The sequence below is a fragment of the Camelus ferus genome, chromosome 9 (assembly GCF_009834535.1).
Source record: "Camelus ferus isolate YT-003-E chromosome 9, BCGSAC_Cfer_1.0, whole genome shotgun sequence".
Taxonomy (NCBI): Eukaryota; Metazoa; Chordata; class Mammalia; order Artiodactyla; family Camelidae; genus Camelus; species Camelus ferus.
This window is the reverse complement of record NC_045704.1, coordinates 15,805,961-15,820,838: the sequence shown is the minus strand read 5'-3', so window position 1 is coordinate 15,820,838 and position 14,878 is coordinate 15,805,961. Positions and strand designations below refer to the sequence as shown.

The following is a 14,878-nucleotide window of genomic DNA, read 5'->3' as shown; positions in this document are numbered from 1 at the left end:
CCGCACGGCCCACGTGATTGGCCGCCGACACCCGCCCAATCTGCTCTCTCATTGGTTGGGGCTTGTCGCCCTCCTCCCTCGGTAAAGACGCAGCGCTTCGGCTGGGTAGCGGATCTCGCAGGCTTGGAGCTTCGGTGACCCGGTACCGTCTTCAGTGGTAGAGCTCCCCGTCCCGCCCCGACTAGCTCATTCTTCCTAGAGTCATCTGGACTGTCACCCTTTCTATGATCCAGGCACTGGTCCCTGAACGGCTCCTGAGAGCCCGTGTGCTTCCCAATCTGACAGGCTTGGAGGCCAGTGTGGAGGGTGTGACCTCTGCTCGGAGGCAAAATCGGACAGAGCTTAATTTGGGACTCTGGGAGCTCGTGCTTCAGAGCCTTGATCAAGCTGGTGGTCTTCAGTTTCCCCATCAGTACACTGAAGAGGTTGCAGTCCAGTAGCCCCCATCATCAGGGATAATCTCTGTTTGCAGAAAAGGAAACAAGCCCAGGCAGGGGAAGTGGATGGCCCCAAACCGCTAAGATAGTGGTGGGGCTGAGAATCCAGAATTTGCGCCTTTTAACCACCATAGGGCGCCCGCGCCTCATACACTCCCTACGCGCGTCTTCTCCCTAGCTCGGTGCCATGGCGTCCCAGAGTCGTCGGCGGAAGCCGCTGCGGAGGCCTGAGACGGTGGTGCCGGGGGAGGCGGCCGAGACGGACTCGGAGTTCTCTGCGTCCTCGTCGGAGGAGGAGGAGCTGTACCTGGGCCCCTCTGGCCCGACGCGAGGCCGCCCCACGGGGCTGAGGGTGGCTGGGGAGGCCGCGGAGACCGACTCAGACCCGGAGCCGGAGCCGAAAGCCGCGCCGAGGGACCTGCCTCCTCTTGTTGTGCAGCGGGAGACGGCCGGGGAGGCCTGGGGCGAGGAGGAGGCCCCGACGCCCGCCCTCGCGCGCTCTCTGCTGCAGCTCCGGCTGGCTGAGAGCCAGGCGCGGCTGGACCACGATGTAGCGGCCGCGGTGAGCGGCGTGTACCGTCGCGCGGGCCGCGATGTGGCCGCTCTGGCCGGTAGGCTGGCGGCTGCCCAAGCGGCAGGATTGGCGGCGGCCCACAGCGTGCGCCTGGCGCGGGGGGACCTGTGCGCTCTGGCCGAACGCCTGGATATCGTGGCTGGCTGCCGCCTGCTGCCCGACATCCGCGGCGTGCCGGGAACCGAGCCGGAGCAAGAGCCGGGACCGCTGGCCTAGCCATGACCCACTCTCCTTCCTGACTATGTCCTGGGGGTAGGCCTTGCAGTCTCTGGGACCTGGCTCTGTGCCCCTCTCATCATGCTGTTACCCTCAGGGCTAACCCCGCTCCCTGAACAATGCTGAGTGTCTGTGTCTGTGTGTGGATGGCTGGGAGGGTGTAATGGTGTGCAGCCCCGCTGGGCCTTAGCATCTGTTTCCTCCCCCTGGTCCTGGCTCTTGCTGCCTGGTGCTATGCCTGTGTCTGAAGCTTGGCTTCAGCTCTTGGGTAACTAGCATCTCCTTGATGTGTCTCCATCTTGGGGACTCACTGGGCCTCACCTTTACTTTGTCTCTGCCTCAGTTTGGTTTCTCAGTTGGGCTGGTCTTGCTTCTTTCTTCCCCTAGGATCCCCAGAATCTAGTGGGGATCCCTGATGTCTTCCTTTACTCCTTTGGCTCCAGTTCTGGAATTTTGTCCCTCTAGTCTAGGCCCTTTTTCTGCTCCCAAGGCTTGGCCCTGATTCCACCCCCTCCTTCTAGTCCTTGTTCTGCTCTCTCCTGGCTCCTTCTTGTGCTTAGTTCCACCTCCTTGGCCTGATCTTGTTTCCTAGGCCTGGCTGTACCCTTAGTTTTGGTGCTGCTGCTTTTTGCTTCTCCCATCCTGCTTAAAATACCTATCTGATCCTGGGCTGCAGGGACCCTCTATGGTTTCTTTCATCAGGCCCAAGATGAGGTCCCCTCCTGATCCCAAGGGGGTCCCCCTCCCAGCTCTCCAGGTTCAAGGTGACATCTCCTCCAGACCTGAGTTGGTGTGTCCTCCCCACCTCCAGGCCAAGCTCCAGAGACAAGAAGAGCCTCCTCCTGACTCTCCAGGCTGAGATCCCTGTGACACTCAAGGCCCAAAACAGACTTGCCCTGGAACTTGGGGCACAAGATGACACCACTTTGCAGATAAGGACCACATGCATTGTGTCTGTTCATCATGTTGGCCCTTCAGTGCTTAAAGGACTTGGATTTCTGGGGCTCAGGGCCCGGGGTTAGCTCCTTTCTCCTCACCTGCTCCATCTTCCCCTCCCAGCCCTAGTCCCGAAGTCCCATTCACGTGCATTCCCCTCCCCCACTCTCTTATTCTCCCAACCAGAAGCCGAGATCTGAGCCCCCAGGATGGAGAAGTGGGGAAGAGTGCTGTGTGGCTGACTCAGCAGACTCACTGGATAGCCTCTCCCAACTGCAGAGGAGGCAGCCACACTGCCTGTGTTCTGGAAGAAGCCTGGGAATTCATCCTGGGGCTGAGGGTGGAGGGGAAATAAGAGGTTATTTGGCTTGGGGTGGCGTGGGAGGATTACATTCTGCAAATGGGAGGATTTAGAGAATGAATGTACACTCTTTCTCTACCTGACATAAAACAGAAAAATGGAGAAAGAAACTTCCTATTAGAGTTGGCTGTTGCAGTGCCTTGAGCCCGGCCAGTTTACACCCACCGCCAACTCCCTGTGGAAGTGACAGCTTCCTTCCAATGGCAAACCCAGCATCAGCCATGGGTCTTATCTTTGCCAATCTGAGAGGTGAAAAATGGTACTCGGTGTTGACTGAAATAAAATGCACAGCCTAAAAATTGAGATTTATGTTTTATTTGGTGGCTTTCTGAGGACTCGAACCCAGGAGGCAGCCTCTCAGATTGCTCTGTTCATAGAGGCGAGGAGGGAGCCAGGATATGTAGAAGTTTTGCCACAAAGACCAGGTAGTCGGAACATCAGAAGATTACTGTTAATTAAAGAAAATCAGATATCTCAAGGAATTTAGCGCTTTTCTATGTATGGGAAGGTGCAAAGATCTGGGTTCATTGAAATAATTTTCTTGATATGCACCTAGCTGTCTAGGGCCAATTCTTCCACATCCTGAGTTCCCTTAGGGGACATGGTTGGGGGTGGCTGCAGAGGCTGGGCTGCCTGCTTGTCTGCATCCTGAGTTCCCTCTGCTCACCGTTGGGGGTGGCGGTAGTGGCTGATGACTTGATGGCCACAGCAGCCTTTGTTTACTGATAAGGCTGGCACTGTTTTTCACTCACATCAGGGTAGTTTTAAATGGCAGGAAATAAAATTAAAACCACCGTGAGACAGCATTTTTCACCTGTCAGATTGGCAACATTTAAAAAGTCTAACAATACCGATTGTTGGTGTGGAGGTGAAACCAGGGAACTTTTACACCCTGTGGGTGAGAATGTACATTGACATAATTTCCTGGAAGACACTTCAGCAATGCCTGGGGCAGCTGATGGTGGACCTACCCCACAGCCCAGCTCGTGCTCTTTGTTCATAGAAACATTGGTAATTGTGTCATTAACAAGAGAATGAAGACATAAATTTTGATCGATTGATTGGATGGAATGTTAAACAGCAGTGAAAGTGAATTAACTAAAGATAGAAGTATAAACATGAGTGAATCCCCACCGTGTAACATCAGAAGACCACAGCAAGCTGCAGGAGAATCCATTCAAGATGGTAGCCTTCATCTAAGGTTAAATGACAAATGACTGGTGTGGATTGCTGGGTTTGTAAGCATGTGCCCTATAAATTTAATGGAAAGCAGTAGCAATAAATACCCCTCAAATGCGATTTTGGTTGTTTCTGGTGGACAAGAAGGTGCTATCAGGAGGAGTAATTAGCAGGTTTCACCTAAACTGATGACTCTTTGCTTTTGGACGGGATGGTCTAGACAGAGTTGTTCAGTGTAATGTTCATTGTAACATCTGCACACCTTAAATATTTCATTATGTAAAGAAGAAATGAGGGTAGGTGTCCCAGGCAGAGGAACAGCAAGGACAAATGTCCTGAGGCAGAGGCTTGGCTGCTAAGTACAAAGAGCCAAGGGCACAGGGAATGAAATACGACAGAGCAGTCGGCAGGGGCCAGGCCAGCCTGGGGTCCCCCATAAGAGTTTTGTTCATTTCTCCTGAGAACAGCCAGGAATCATGGAAAGACTTTAAGCAGTAAATTACACAATCAGATGTGCATTTTGAAATGATCTTATCAGCTACTAGGTGAAGAGCAGAGGGGAGCAGGAGCTGGGCGGTAAGCCCAGTCAGGAGTGGTGACAAGTTGAAGTTATAATGGATTGATCATGTTACCGAGTCCAAACTCCGTTCTGCTTGCCACATGACAGGCCAATAAATCGGTAGGGAGTGGTGATAAGTTGAAATTATATTGGAGTGATCATGTTACCGAGTCCAAACTCCATTCTGCTTGCCACATGACAGGTCAATAAATCGGTAGACTAGGTGTTGGAGGAAGGAATAGTGAATTTATTTGGAAAGCCAGCAGATCAAGAAGATGGAGGACTAATGTCCTGGAGAACTATCTTCCCCAAGTCCAAATTCAGACTCCTTTTATACTAAAAAGGGGAGGGAGTGTGGTTGGTTGTTGCAAACTTCTTGGTGTCACAATCCTTTCATTTTGCAGCTGTCACATAGATCAGGTCATGATGTCTCTGTAAACCTCCAACAAGACAAATGTTATTTTCTATTCTGCAACTTTTTATCTTTATATGAACAAGAAAGTGTTATACCCTTAAAGGTGGGAGCCTTGAGACTAGGCTATCTATATTTCAGGCTACAGACAACATTCTTTTACAAAAATGCAGAACCAGCATGATTAAGCACAGGGTTAGAGCCAAAGGAACAGATCTAATAGGGAGTCAGGTTTGTTCTTCCCTATTACAATCACAGTTCCGGTGTACAAAAATGGAGTTAAGCAGCCTTTGAGGATCTGGTCTCTACGTCTCTGCACCACTGGGACCTTGAACTTTCTTTGAACTGTACCAGATCCAAGGACACCATCAGCCATAGACAGAACAACACCTGCCAGTCGCAACCTTATGGTCTCAAGTTCTCTTCTTTGCACTATGCAACCATTTCAGACCCCAACCAATCCTTACCTAACAAGCACCCTTACTTCTGGCCAGCTCCAGTTGTAATTCTTGAGAAACAGATCATGTAACTAATGATAACTTGGTAGTTTTTGCCTTTATAAGCTCCCTCCATTTTGCAGACTGGCAGGAGACAATTCAAGTACTTCTTTTTTTTTAATCTAAATCTGTTTTTTTCCTCATTAAGCTTTTTTTTTTGTCTTCATATTCTTTTGTTTTGTTTTGTTTTGTTTTATGAGGGGGAGGTAATTAGGTTTATTTATTTATATATTTAGAAGAGGTACTGGGGATTGAACCCAGGTCCCCATGCATGCTAAGCATGTGCTCTACCACTTGAGCTAGACCTCCTCCTTTTTTGCTTTTTTTTTTTTTAATTTGTTTGTTTTATGAGGCATATTCTTTTTCATTAAAGATTATTACAAAATACTGAATCAAGTACTCCTTGAATCCAAGTCTCCTGGGCCACAGTCCTAACAAACCCCCAATAAGCACCTTTTTATTTCAGTCAAGATCCTTAATTTAATCAGAGCTTCAAAATCCCTTTTGCCATATACGGTAACTCTTACAGATTCCAAGGATCAAGACCTGGAGATCACTAGGGGGGTAATTCAGCTTACCAGACCCCCTACACCAAGGAGCTCACTCAAGGGCACAGGCTGTTCTCGAGGGGGAGGGCCTCATCCTTATCAGAAGGCCTCTGGGCATCTGAGTGGCCCCAGGTCTCTGCTTGCTTAGCTTTGGCCAAATCCTTGCCCCCTTCTAGCCCAGGGGGAGAGTGAGTGCAATTCAGTTCCTGCTTCATGAGGTGGTGGAGCCCAGTTGTTAAAAGCGTGGCCTCTGGAGCCAGCCTGCCTGGGTTCATGTCTGAGATTTGCCACCTCTGAACTGTGTGACTTTGGGAAAATTGCTTAACTTCCCTGTGCATTAATTTCCGTATGTAGTGTTGACTGATTTGTGTCTTCTCAAAATTCATGTATTGAAGGGGGATGGAGGGTATAGCTCAGTGGTAGAGTGCCTGCTTGGTGTGTACGAGGTCCTGGGTTCAATCCCCAGTGGCTCCCTTGAAAGGGAAATTTTTTTTTTAATTTTTAAAAAATGTGCACACAATTGCAATTAAAAAAAAAATTCATGTATTGAAAAACTAATCCCCAATACCTCAGAATGTGACCCTATTTGGAGACAGAGCTTTTAAAGAGGAGATTAGGTTAAATAAAGCCATTAGGGAGGGACCTAATCCAATCTGATGTCCACTAAGAAGAAGAAATTTGGACACACAAAGAGAAACACCAGGCACGTGCAGAGGAGAGACCGAGCGAGGACACACCGAGAAGGTGGCCATCTGCAGGCCAGGGAGAGAGGCCTCAGAGGAAACCGAACTTGCTGCCCCATTGATCTTGGACTTCCAGCCTCTTGACTTGTGAGAAAACAAATTTCTTATGTCTAAGCCACCCAGTCTGGTATTTCATTATGGCAGCCCCGGAAAGCTAATACATCTATTAACTCAGGATAAGACCATTATCCAGCTCCTAGGATTGTTATAAATGTGTCCGGTGCTGAGCCGACAGATAGGGCTGTCATTTGGCTGTATTCAGTGCATTAGGTGTTGGGACTACAGCCTGAATAAGGCCGACTGTTTGGGTTGTCTATTGCTGTATGACAAAGCACCCTGAAACTTAGTGGCTTAAAACAGCAGCGCTCCCTTAGGCGTGATCCTGGGTTTAGTGGGCTCAGCTGGGTGGTTCTTCTGCTCCGTGTGATGACAGCTGGGGCTGCTGTCATCTGGATGCTTAACTAGACTTTTTTTTTTCCAAATGTTGTCAGTTCTTTTTTTTTTTTAATTGAAGTACAGTCAATTAGAATGTGTCAATTTCTGGCGTACAGCACAATGTCCCGGTCATGCATATACATACATATATTCATTTTCATATTCCTTTTCATTAAAGATCATTATAGATATTGAACATATGGACTCTAAATGCCCAAAATAGTTTACTAGCATGGCTCAGCCGGGCTGGGGCCCACCTCAAGTTTCCTCCTGGTGGCTTCTCCAGGTGGCACCCACGTTGCAGGAGGGAGTCTCCCAAGTGCACAGAAAAGAGACACTGTAGATGTTTTAAGGACAGCCTCAGAAGATACCGTGTCTTCTGTCTCACGCTATTGGTCAATGCAAGTCTCCCGGCCAAGACCAGACTCTAATGGCAAGGCTCACACGGCGGGTGAATCCTGGCGAGGAGTTGATTGAAGGCCTTCTGTGGAAACTGGCTACCACACAGATACAGATCCTTGCCTCACGGAGTTCACATTCTAGCTCAGGGCTTTTTGATAGAAAGTGGGACTACCGGGGGTGGTACCACCATCCCGTGGATGCAGGCAAGTTTCTGGGAATCTTTCTCAAGTGCCCCCCCCCCCAATTTAATATTTTCCTCTCCCATTCTTCATTCTAGAAGGTGCCTTGTAGGTGGAGAAAATGAACACTTATTTCATGAGGCAGTTTTAAAAAAACTTTTTATTTTGAAATTATTTTAGACCTCCAGAAAAGCTGCAAAAATTGGACTGAGATATCCATATAACCCTTCTCCCAGCTTCCCGTAACATTAGCATCTCGCAGAACCATTGTATAACCATCAAAAGCAGGAAATTAACCTTGGTAACTAGTAACACAACTAAGGGCCTTATTTGAATTTCAGTTTTTCCATTAAAGCCTTTTTTTTTCTGTTCCAGAAGCAAATCCAGGATCCAACGTTGCCTTTTGTGGTACTTTTCTTTTCTTTAATGGAGGTTCTGGGGATTGAATGCAGGACCTCGTGCATGCTAAGCACGCGCTCTACCACTGAGCTATACACCCCACTCACCCTCACTGCCATGGCACTTTTGAAGAATATCAATCAGTTATTTTGTAGAACGTCCCTCAGTTTGGGTTTCTTTCCCTCATGATTACATTGACTCTGTGCTTTTTGTCAAGAATACCCCAGAAGTGATGTTTTGTGCCTCCGCACATTATATTAAGGGTGTGTGACATTGATACGTCTCATTATATGTGGTACTAACCTTGATCACGTGGTTAAGGTGGTGTCTGCTGGGTTTCTTCAGTGTGAGATTATTATTTTTCCCGCTGTAATTGACAAATATCTTGGGGGAGATCCTTTGAGACTTTTCAAGTATCCTGTTTCCCCTCAAACTTTTGCCTGATAATTTTCACATCCATCAGGAGATCTTGCCTGCAAAAATTAATACTATAGTGTTCGATCGGGCAGTCTTTTAAATCTTTTGTTTCTGGAATAAATTATGTGTATTGGGGGATTGGGGACATCTAGCTCTTTTTAAAATTAAAGTCTAGTCAGTTTACAATGTTGTGACAATTTTTGCTGTACAGCGTCATGTTTCAGTCATACATATACATACATATATTCCTTTTCATATTCTTTTTCATTACAGGTTACTACAAGCTATTGAATATAGTTCCCTGTGCTATACAGTAGAAACTTGTTTATTTTATACATAGTAGTTAGTATCTGCAAATCTAGAACTCCCAATTTATCCCTTCCCACCCCTTTCCCTTCCTGGTAACCATGAGTTTGTTTTCTATGTCTGTGAGTCTGTTTCTGTTTTGTAAATAAGTTCGTTTGTGTCTTTTTTTGTTTTATTCCACATATACGTGGTATCATATGGTATTTTTCTTTCTCTTTTTGGCTTACTTCCCTTAGTATGACAATCTTCAGGTCCATCAATGTTGCTATAAATGGCATTATTTCATTCTTTCTTATGGCTGAGTTGGACACTACCCTCTTAAGTTCAATGGCTGGGTCTGTGAACTAAACTGACAACAGGCAGATTAACAGGAGAAAACAAATGAAAATTTATTGATTTTCAATTAATGTGCTTAGGGGTATCATACCAAAAAAGTGAGTACCCCTCAAAACAGTGAGATTTGAGAGTTTACCTACCATCTTAATAGGGGAAAGGGAAGCAGAGAGAGGTCACTTATAGGAAAGAAAGTGATATTTATGGAAGATAAGTGGGTCCTTAGGAGAACAGATGGGAGAGATGAGAGTTTGTGACAGTGTCTGTCAAGGTTTGGTTTCTAGTCTCCTCTCCGGGAATAGGACTCAATCTGCCCCAGTTGATGAAATGCCCAGAGAGGCAATTTATGACAACTCAGTTTTTTAAATTTGTTTGTTTTTTGAGGATCTATTTTTAGGCAGATCAGGAAGTTTAGAGAAATAATCTGCATTTGTTGATTCTCAGATGTCTTCAGCTCAAAACAGTCCTTACCCAAATAAGGCATATTTTGATCTACATTTCTTCCATCTGAAACTTTGTGCAAAGATTTGCATATTAAAAATTGAGCTGTTGGCTGTGGAGAGGAGATTCAGATTAGTAGTTGAGTGGCAGGAGGTCTGAAAGTGAGATACATAGATTAGAATGAGCAGAAACACACAGAAAAGAGCACATCTAGGCGCACTTCCCCGCATCCCATTAAACCAGCCTCCCAGTCCGGCGAACAAATAAGTCCAATAAAATGGCTGAGACTCATTTAACTGATGGAGAGTGTTTATCTTCTCTTTTAAAAGATAGAAATTAGACACGATTTGTCCTGTCTGATTCACCTGCAAGAAGCATTTTCTGCCAGTTATTTCACAAACCCCTCCTTGCTTGCAGTTAGTGTATCCAGGGTGCAGCTGTTTTGGGGGACAACAGAGGCTAAACTATTAACTTTTTATGTTTTGCGGTTCTTTGAGGAGGGAAGTAATCAGGTTTATTTATTTACTTTTAGCGGAGGTACTGGGGATTGAACCCAGGACCTCCTGCATGTGAAGCGCAAACTCTACTGCTGAGCTATACCTTCCCCGCATTACATTTTAATTGAGCACTTGCTGTGTCCACATATGGTATTGAACTCTTGTTCTATTACCATGGAAAGATTTCATATTGCCTTTTCCAACTCATAAGTTCCCATAAGTCATTGGCACTTAACCTGGTGACGGAGGGAGCCTGGTATCTGAGTCCACATTGTCCTGACCATTTAGGTGGGAATCCACCTTATGAGATAAAGATATCGGTGTGGTTCACCAACAAGGTCAGAGTGGCAACTGCAGTTCTTTGACAACCTCTGTCCTTGGTCATATTGCCATCTGCACCCCTCCATTCTTTACTTGCTCCTGTCTGGTTATAAGAGTGTTACCAACCAGGTTTGTTTGCCCAACACAAAAGCAAGCCAAATGCCACATGAAAAGATGCCCAGTATTGCCAATTGTCAGAGAAATGCAAATCAAAACCACAATGAGATACCACCTCACACAGGTCAGGTCACATCATTAAAAAGTCCACAATGGTAAAGGTTGGAGAGGGTGTGGAGAAGAGGGAACCTTGGAATGTAAATTGGCGCTACCACTATGGAAAACAGTATGAAGTTTCCTTAAAAAAATAAAAATAGACTTATCCTATGATCCAGTAATCCAGTTCTGGGGCCTGTATCTGGAGAAAACTCCAGTTTGAAAAGATACACACACCCCAATGTTCACAGGAGCATTATTTACAATAGCCAAGACATGGAAGCACCATACACATCCACCAACAGATGAGTGGATAAAGAAGATGTGATATATACACAATGGAATACTACCCAGACATAAAAAATGAAACAATGCCATTTGCAACAACATGGGTGGACCTGGAGATTATCATACTAAGTGAAGTAAGCCAGAGAGAGAAAGGCAAATATATGATATGACTTATAGGTGGAACCCAAACAAAAATGATACAATGAACTTATTTACAAAACAGAAAGAGACTCACAGACATAGAAAACAAATTTATGGTTACCAAAGAGGAAAGAGGTAGGAGGGATAAATTAGGATTTTGGGATTAACAAATACAAACTACTATATACAAAATAAATAAATAACAAGGTCCTACTGTATAGCACAGGGAACTACATTCAATAACTTGTAATACCTATAATGAAAAAGAATATGAAAAAGAATATATATGTGTAAGTGAATCATTATACTGTACACCAGAAATGAACACAAGTCAACTATACTTCAAATTTTAAAAATTAAAAAAAAAAGCAAGCCAAATATTGAGACATCAGGGTTTGCAGAGAAGGGTTCCTCACAAGAGACAGGAGAACAAATCTCAAACCCACCTTCCCAAAGGCGGGGGGCTTAGGATATTTATGGGATAAAGGAGCAGGTGGGCTTGGGCGTGGGGCAAGATGATTGGAGGGAGCGAAAAGGGGATGGAATCAGTGTTCTGTGCAGGTGTATCTGAGTTACAGGCTTCTTTGTGTGGCACGTGTGCAAATTGAGGGGGACTTGGTATGAAACATGCAGGTGAATTGGGGGACAAATTGGACAAGGAAGTCTCTTCTGCGCAGACTCCCGTCAGCTGTGTTGGTTCCATTCAGTTTCAGCGAGTTTTGTTGTGTTACAAGCAGAGGGGTTTGTAACAAGCTGTTCCCTTACCTGCTGTTCTGTTAGCCAAGCTCTAGAATTGCTGTGGTCAGCAGGTTCTGTTATGGGTTTTTTAACCCTATGTGGCACAGTTTCAAGAGCAGCAGAATTGCATAATATCTGATCTGGCAGACTGGCAGTCCGGCTTTGGCAGCTATAAGGCTTGGCTTTGTCACCTGACCAAGTTAGTCCAGATTTGAGGTCTCCCCAGAGATAACTGGTGCTGTCAGGGAGCCTGATCATGGGAACAGCTGAGCCTCCCCACGTCATTCATGGGTGGCCTGGGAACCAACCAAGACTTTTGGTGATCTGATAATTTTTGTCATAAGAGTTAGTGCTAGAAACACTTATGACCTCTGTGAGTGGTTTGGGGACGTTGCCTCTGGAATCAAACCACAAGCTTTGGTGGCCATATTACCTTGATATGTCACCACTGGTCTAGCATCATGCCTGTTTTCACAGCAAAGGGACACATCCCTTTCCAGTGATTTTACCTGAGCAAGGGACAGTCCTTGAACTTCCACAGAGGGATGACTGAGCCTAATGAACTCACTGAAGAGGGAGATGGTTTTTTGGGGGTCATGGATACTATACCCTTTCATTCATCCATCTTCCATAGTTAACCCATCAGGTGCTCATTGGCAGAATGAAAATGGCTCAGGTTCCTTTTCTCTGCTAGATTTTGACGTAACCAGCAATCAGGTTGATTAATTAACATGGTCTTGATTTGGAAGATGGGTGCAAGGGGCTGCTGGTTTGTCCTTGACCTATTGAAGAAGCAGTCAGGTTGAGTAGAAGTAAGATCCAGTTTGAAAGACGGCCCATTGTGGATGAGCAGAGATAGCCAGGATGGATTGAGCCAAGCCATTTCCCACCAGCCTTTCCATAAAGGAGAGAAAAGGGGAAGCTTCCATGGAAGAAGTCAGAGAATTCTTCTTTTTTTCCTAATGCTCTGGGAGGAGGAGTTCAAGAGGAGAGGAAAAGAAAAAAAGCAAAAAGGTGAAGATGAAGTTCTTGATCTGTGATCTGGGGAAGAAACTACCTACTTCTTGGCATCATCTGCTTCAGGAGCCTGGGACTTGGCTCCAGAAATCCTTCTGGAAATCCTTCGTGTAAGGTTGTCATCTGTAGGGATGGCCTTCCGAGTGTCCTGGGCGTGCTGACCTGGGTCTGGTTTGGTGCGGCTCCTGCGAATCCAGCAGGATGTCTCTTATATTTTGATGGCAGTGCCGCTGGGTCAGCAGAGACCCTTCCTAGCAAGGTGACCATGCGTGCCTTCTAAAACCTCAATGTACACTGGATTTCCTGGTTGGAAGGGATGACAGGGCTTGTTGGTCAGTGATGGCCTGTTGACAACATACTACAAGTACATAGGCAGACCTGTTTTATTGTACTTCGCTTTACTGCATTCACAGATGCTGCTTTTTTTTTTTTTTTTTTTAACAAATTGAGGATTTGTGGCAAGCCAGTAAGTCTTACTGGTGCCATTTTTTCCAATAGTATTTGCTCACTTTGGGTCTCGGCCATGTTTCGTAATTCTCAACATTTCAGACTTTTTCACGATTACTCTATTATGATGATCTGTTATCAGTGATCTTTGATGTTACTATTGTAATCGTTTTGCTGGCGCCATGAACAGCGCCCACGTGTCAGATGGCGAACTTAATTGATAAACGTTGTGTGTGTTCTGACTGCTCCACCAACTGGCCCTCCCTCTGTCTCTCTCCCTCTCCTCAGACCTCCCTGTTCCCTGAGTCACAACAGTATTAAATTAGGCCAATTAGTTACCCTACAGTGGCCTCAAGTGTTCTAGTGAAAGGAAGAGTCACATGTCTCTCACTTTTAATCAAAAGCTAGAAAGGATTAAGCTTAGTGAGGAGGACATGTTGAAAACCGAGATGGGCTGAGGGCTTGGCCTCTCGTGCCAGTTAGCCAAGTAGTGATTGTAAAGGACAAGCTCTTGAAGGAGATTAAAAGTGCTACTCCAGGGAACAGACGGATGATAAGAAAGCAAAACAGCTTTATTACTGATACGGAGAAAGCTTGATTGAAAATGGACAGAAGATCAAACCAGCCACAACATTCCCTTCAGCCAACGCCTAATCCAGAGTAAGATTCTAACTCTTCAATTCTACGAAGGCTGAGAGAGGTGAGGAAGCTGCAGAAGAAAAATCTGAAGCCAGCAGAGAAAGAAGCCGTCTCCAGGACATAAAAATGTAAGGTGAAGCAGCCAGTGCTGATGTAGGAGCCACAGCAGGTTATCCAGGAGATTGAGCTGAGTAATTAACGAAGGTGGCGACACCAAACAAGAGCTTCAATGTACATACATTTCCTAAGGATGTAGCTGCCGTAGATAGTGATTCCTCTGATGCGTCTGTGCAAAGCAAATTTTAAAACCTTCTGGAAAGGACTCACCGTTCTATCAATTTTTTTTTTTTGGTGGGGGAGGTAATTAGGTTTATTTATTTTTAATGAGGTACTGGGGATTGACCCCAGGACATCATGCATGCTAAGAATGCACTCTACCGCCAAGGTATACCGTCCCCTGGACTCACCCTTCTAAATGCCATGAAGAACATTCATGGTTCATGGGAAGAGGTCAAAAATATCAACATTAACGGGACTTTGGAAGAAGTTGATTCCAACCCTCATGGATGATTTTGAGGAGGTTTCAGACTTCAGCAGAGGAAGTAAGTGCAGAGGTGGTGGCAACAGTGAGAGAACCAGAATTAGAAGTGAGCCTGAAGGTGGGACTGAATTGCTGCAACCTTCTGATCAAAATGTAATGGATGAGGAATTACTTCTTATGGAGGAGCATAGAAAGTGGCTTCTTGAGATGGAATCTACTCCTGGTGAAGATGCTGTGAAAACTGTTGAAATGACAACAAAGGATTTAGAAGATGAACGTAGTTAATAAAGCAGCACCAGGATTTGAGAGGATTGACCCCACTGTGAGTAAAATGCTATCAAACAGCATGGCATGCTACAGAGATATTGTTTGTGAAAGGAAAAATCAATCAATATGGTCTGCATTCTCATCTGAGAGAAGACAATAAAGTCCATTGTTGTGGGGAAAAAAAAGTCAATCGATGTGGTAAATTTCACAGTTGTCTTATTTTAAGAAATTGCCACAGCTGCCCCCATCTTCAGCAACCACCACCCTGATCAGTCAGCTGCCATCAACATCCAGGCAGGACCCTCCAAGTGGCAAAGAGGTGACAACTCACTGATGGCTCAGATGATGGTCAGCATTTTTTAGCAATAAAGTATTTTTAAACTAAGATATGTACA

At 45.6% G+C, this 14,878-nt stretch overlaps 1 protein-coding gene across 3 annotated transcripts; it reads left to right on the top strand.

Moving 5' to 3' along the window:
- The first annotated feature begins 15 nt into the window (after positions 1–15).
- Positions 16–2,823, top strand: BLOC1S3 (biogenesis of lysosomal organelles complex 1 subunit 3). Of its 3 annotated transcripts, none has more exons than XM_032485832.1 (2): positions 16–142; positions 616–2,823. In XM_032485832.1, exon 2 carries the CDS (start codon positions 625–627, stop codon positions 1,225–1,227), a length of 603 nt encoding a protein of 200 aa, XP_032341723.1. In that variant the 5' UTR covers positions 16–142; positions 616–624; the 3' UTR covers positions 1,228–2,823. The 3 variants fall into 3 exon arrangements, with proteins under 3 accessions (XP_032341723.1, XP_032341724.1, XP_032341725.1); XM_032485833.1 differs by having other exon boundaries at positions 75–157; XM_032485834.1 differs by lacking the exon at positions 16–142 and having other exon boundaries at positions 592–1,263; positions 2,039–2,823.
- The last annotated feature ends 12,055 nt before the right edge of the window (positions 2,824–14,878 follow it).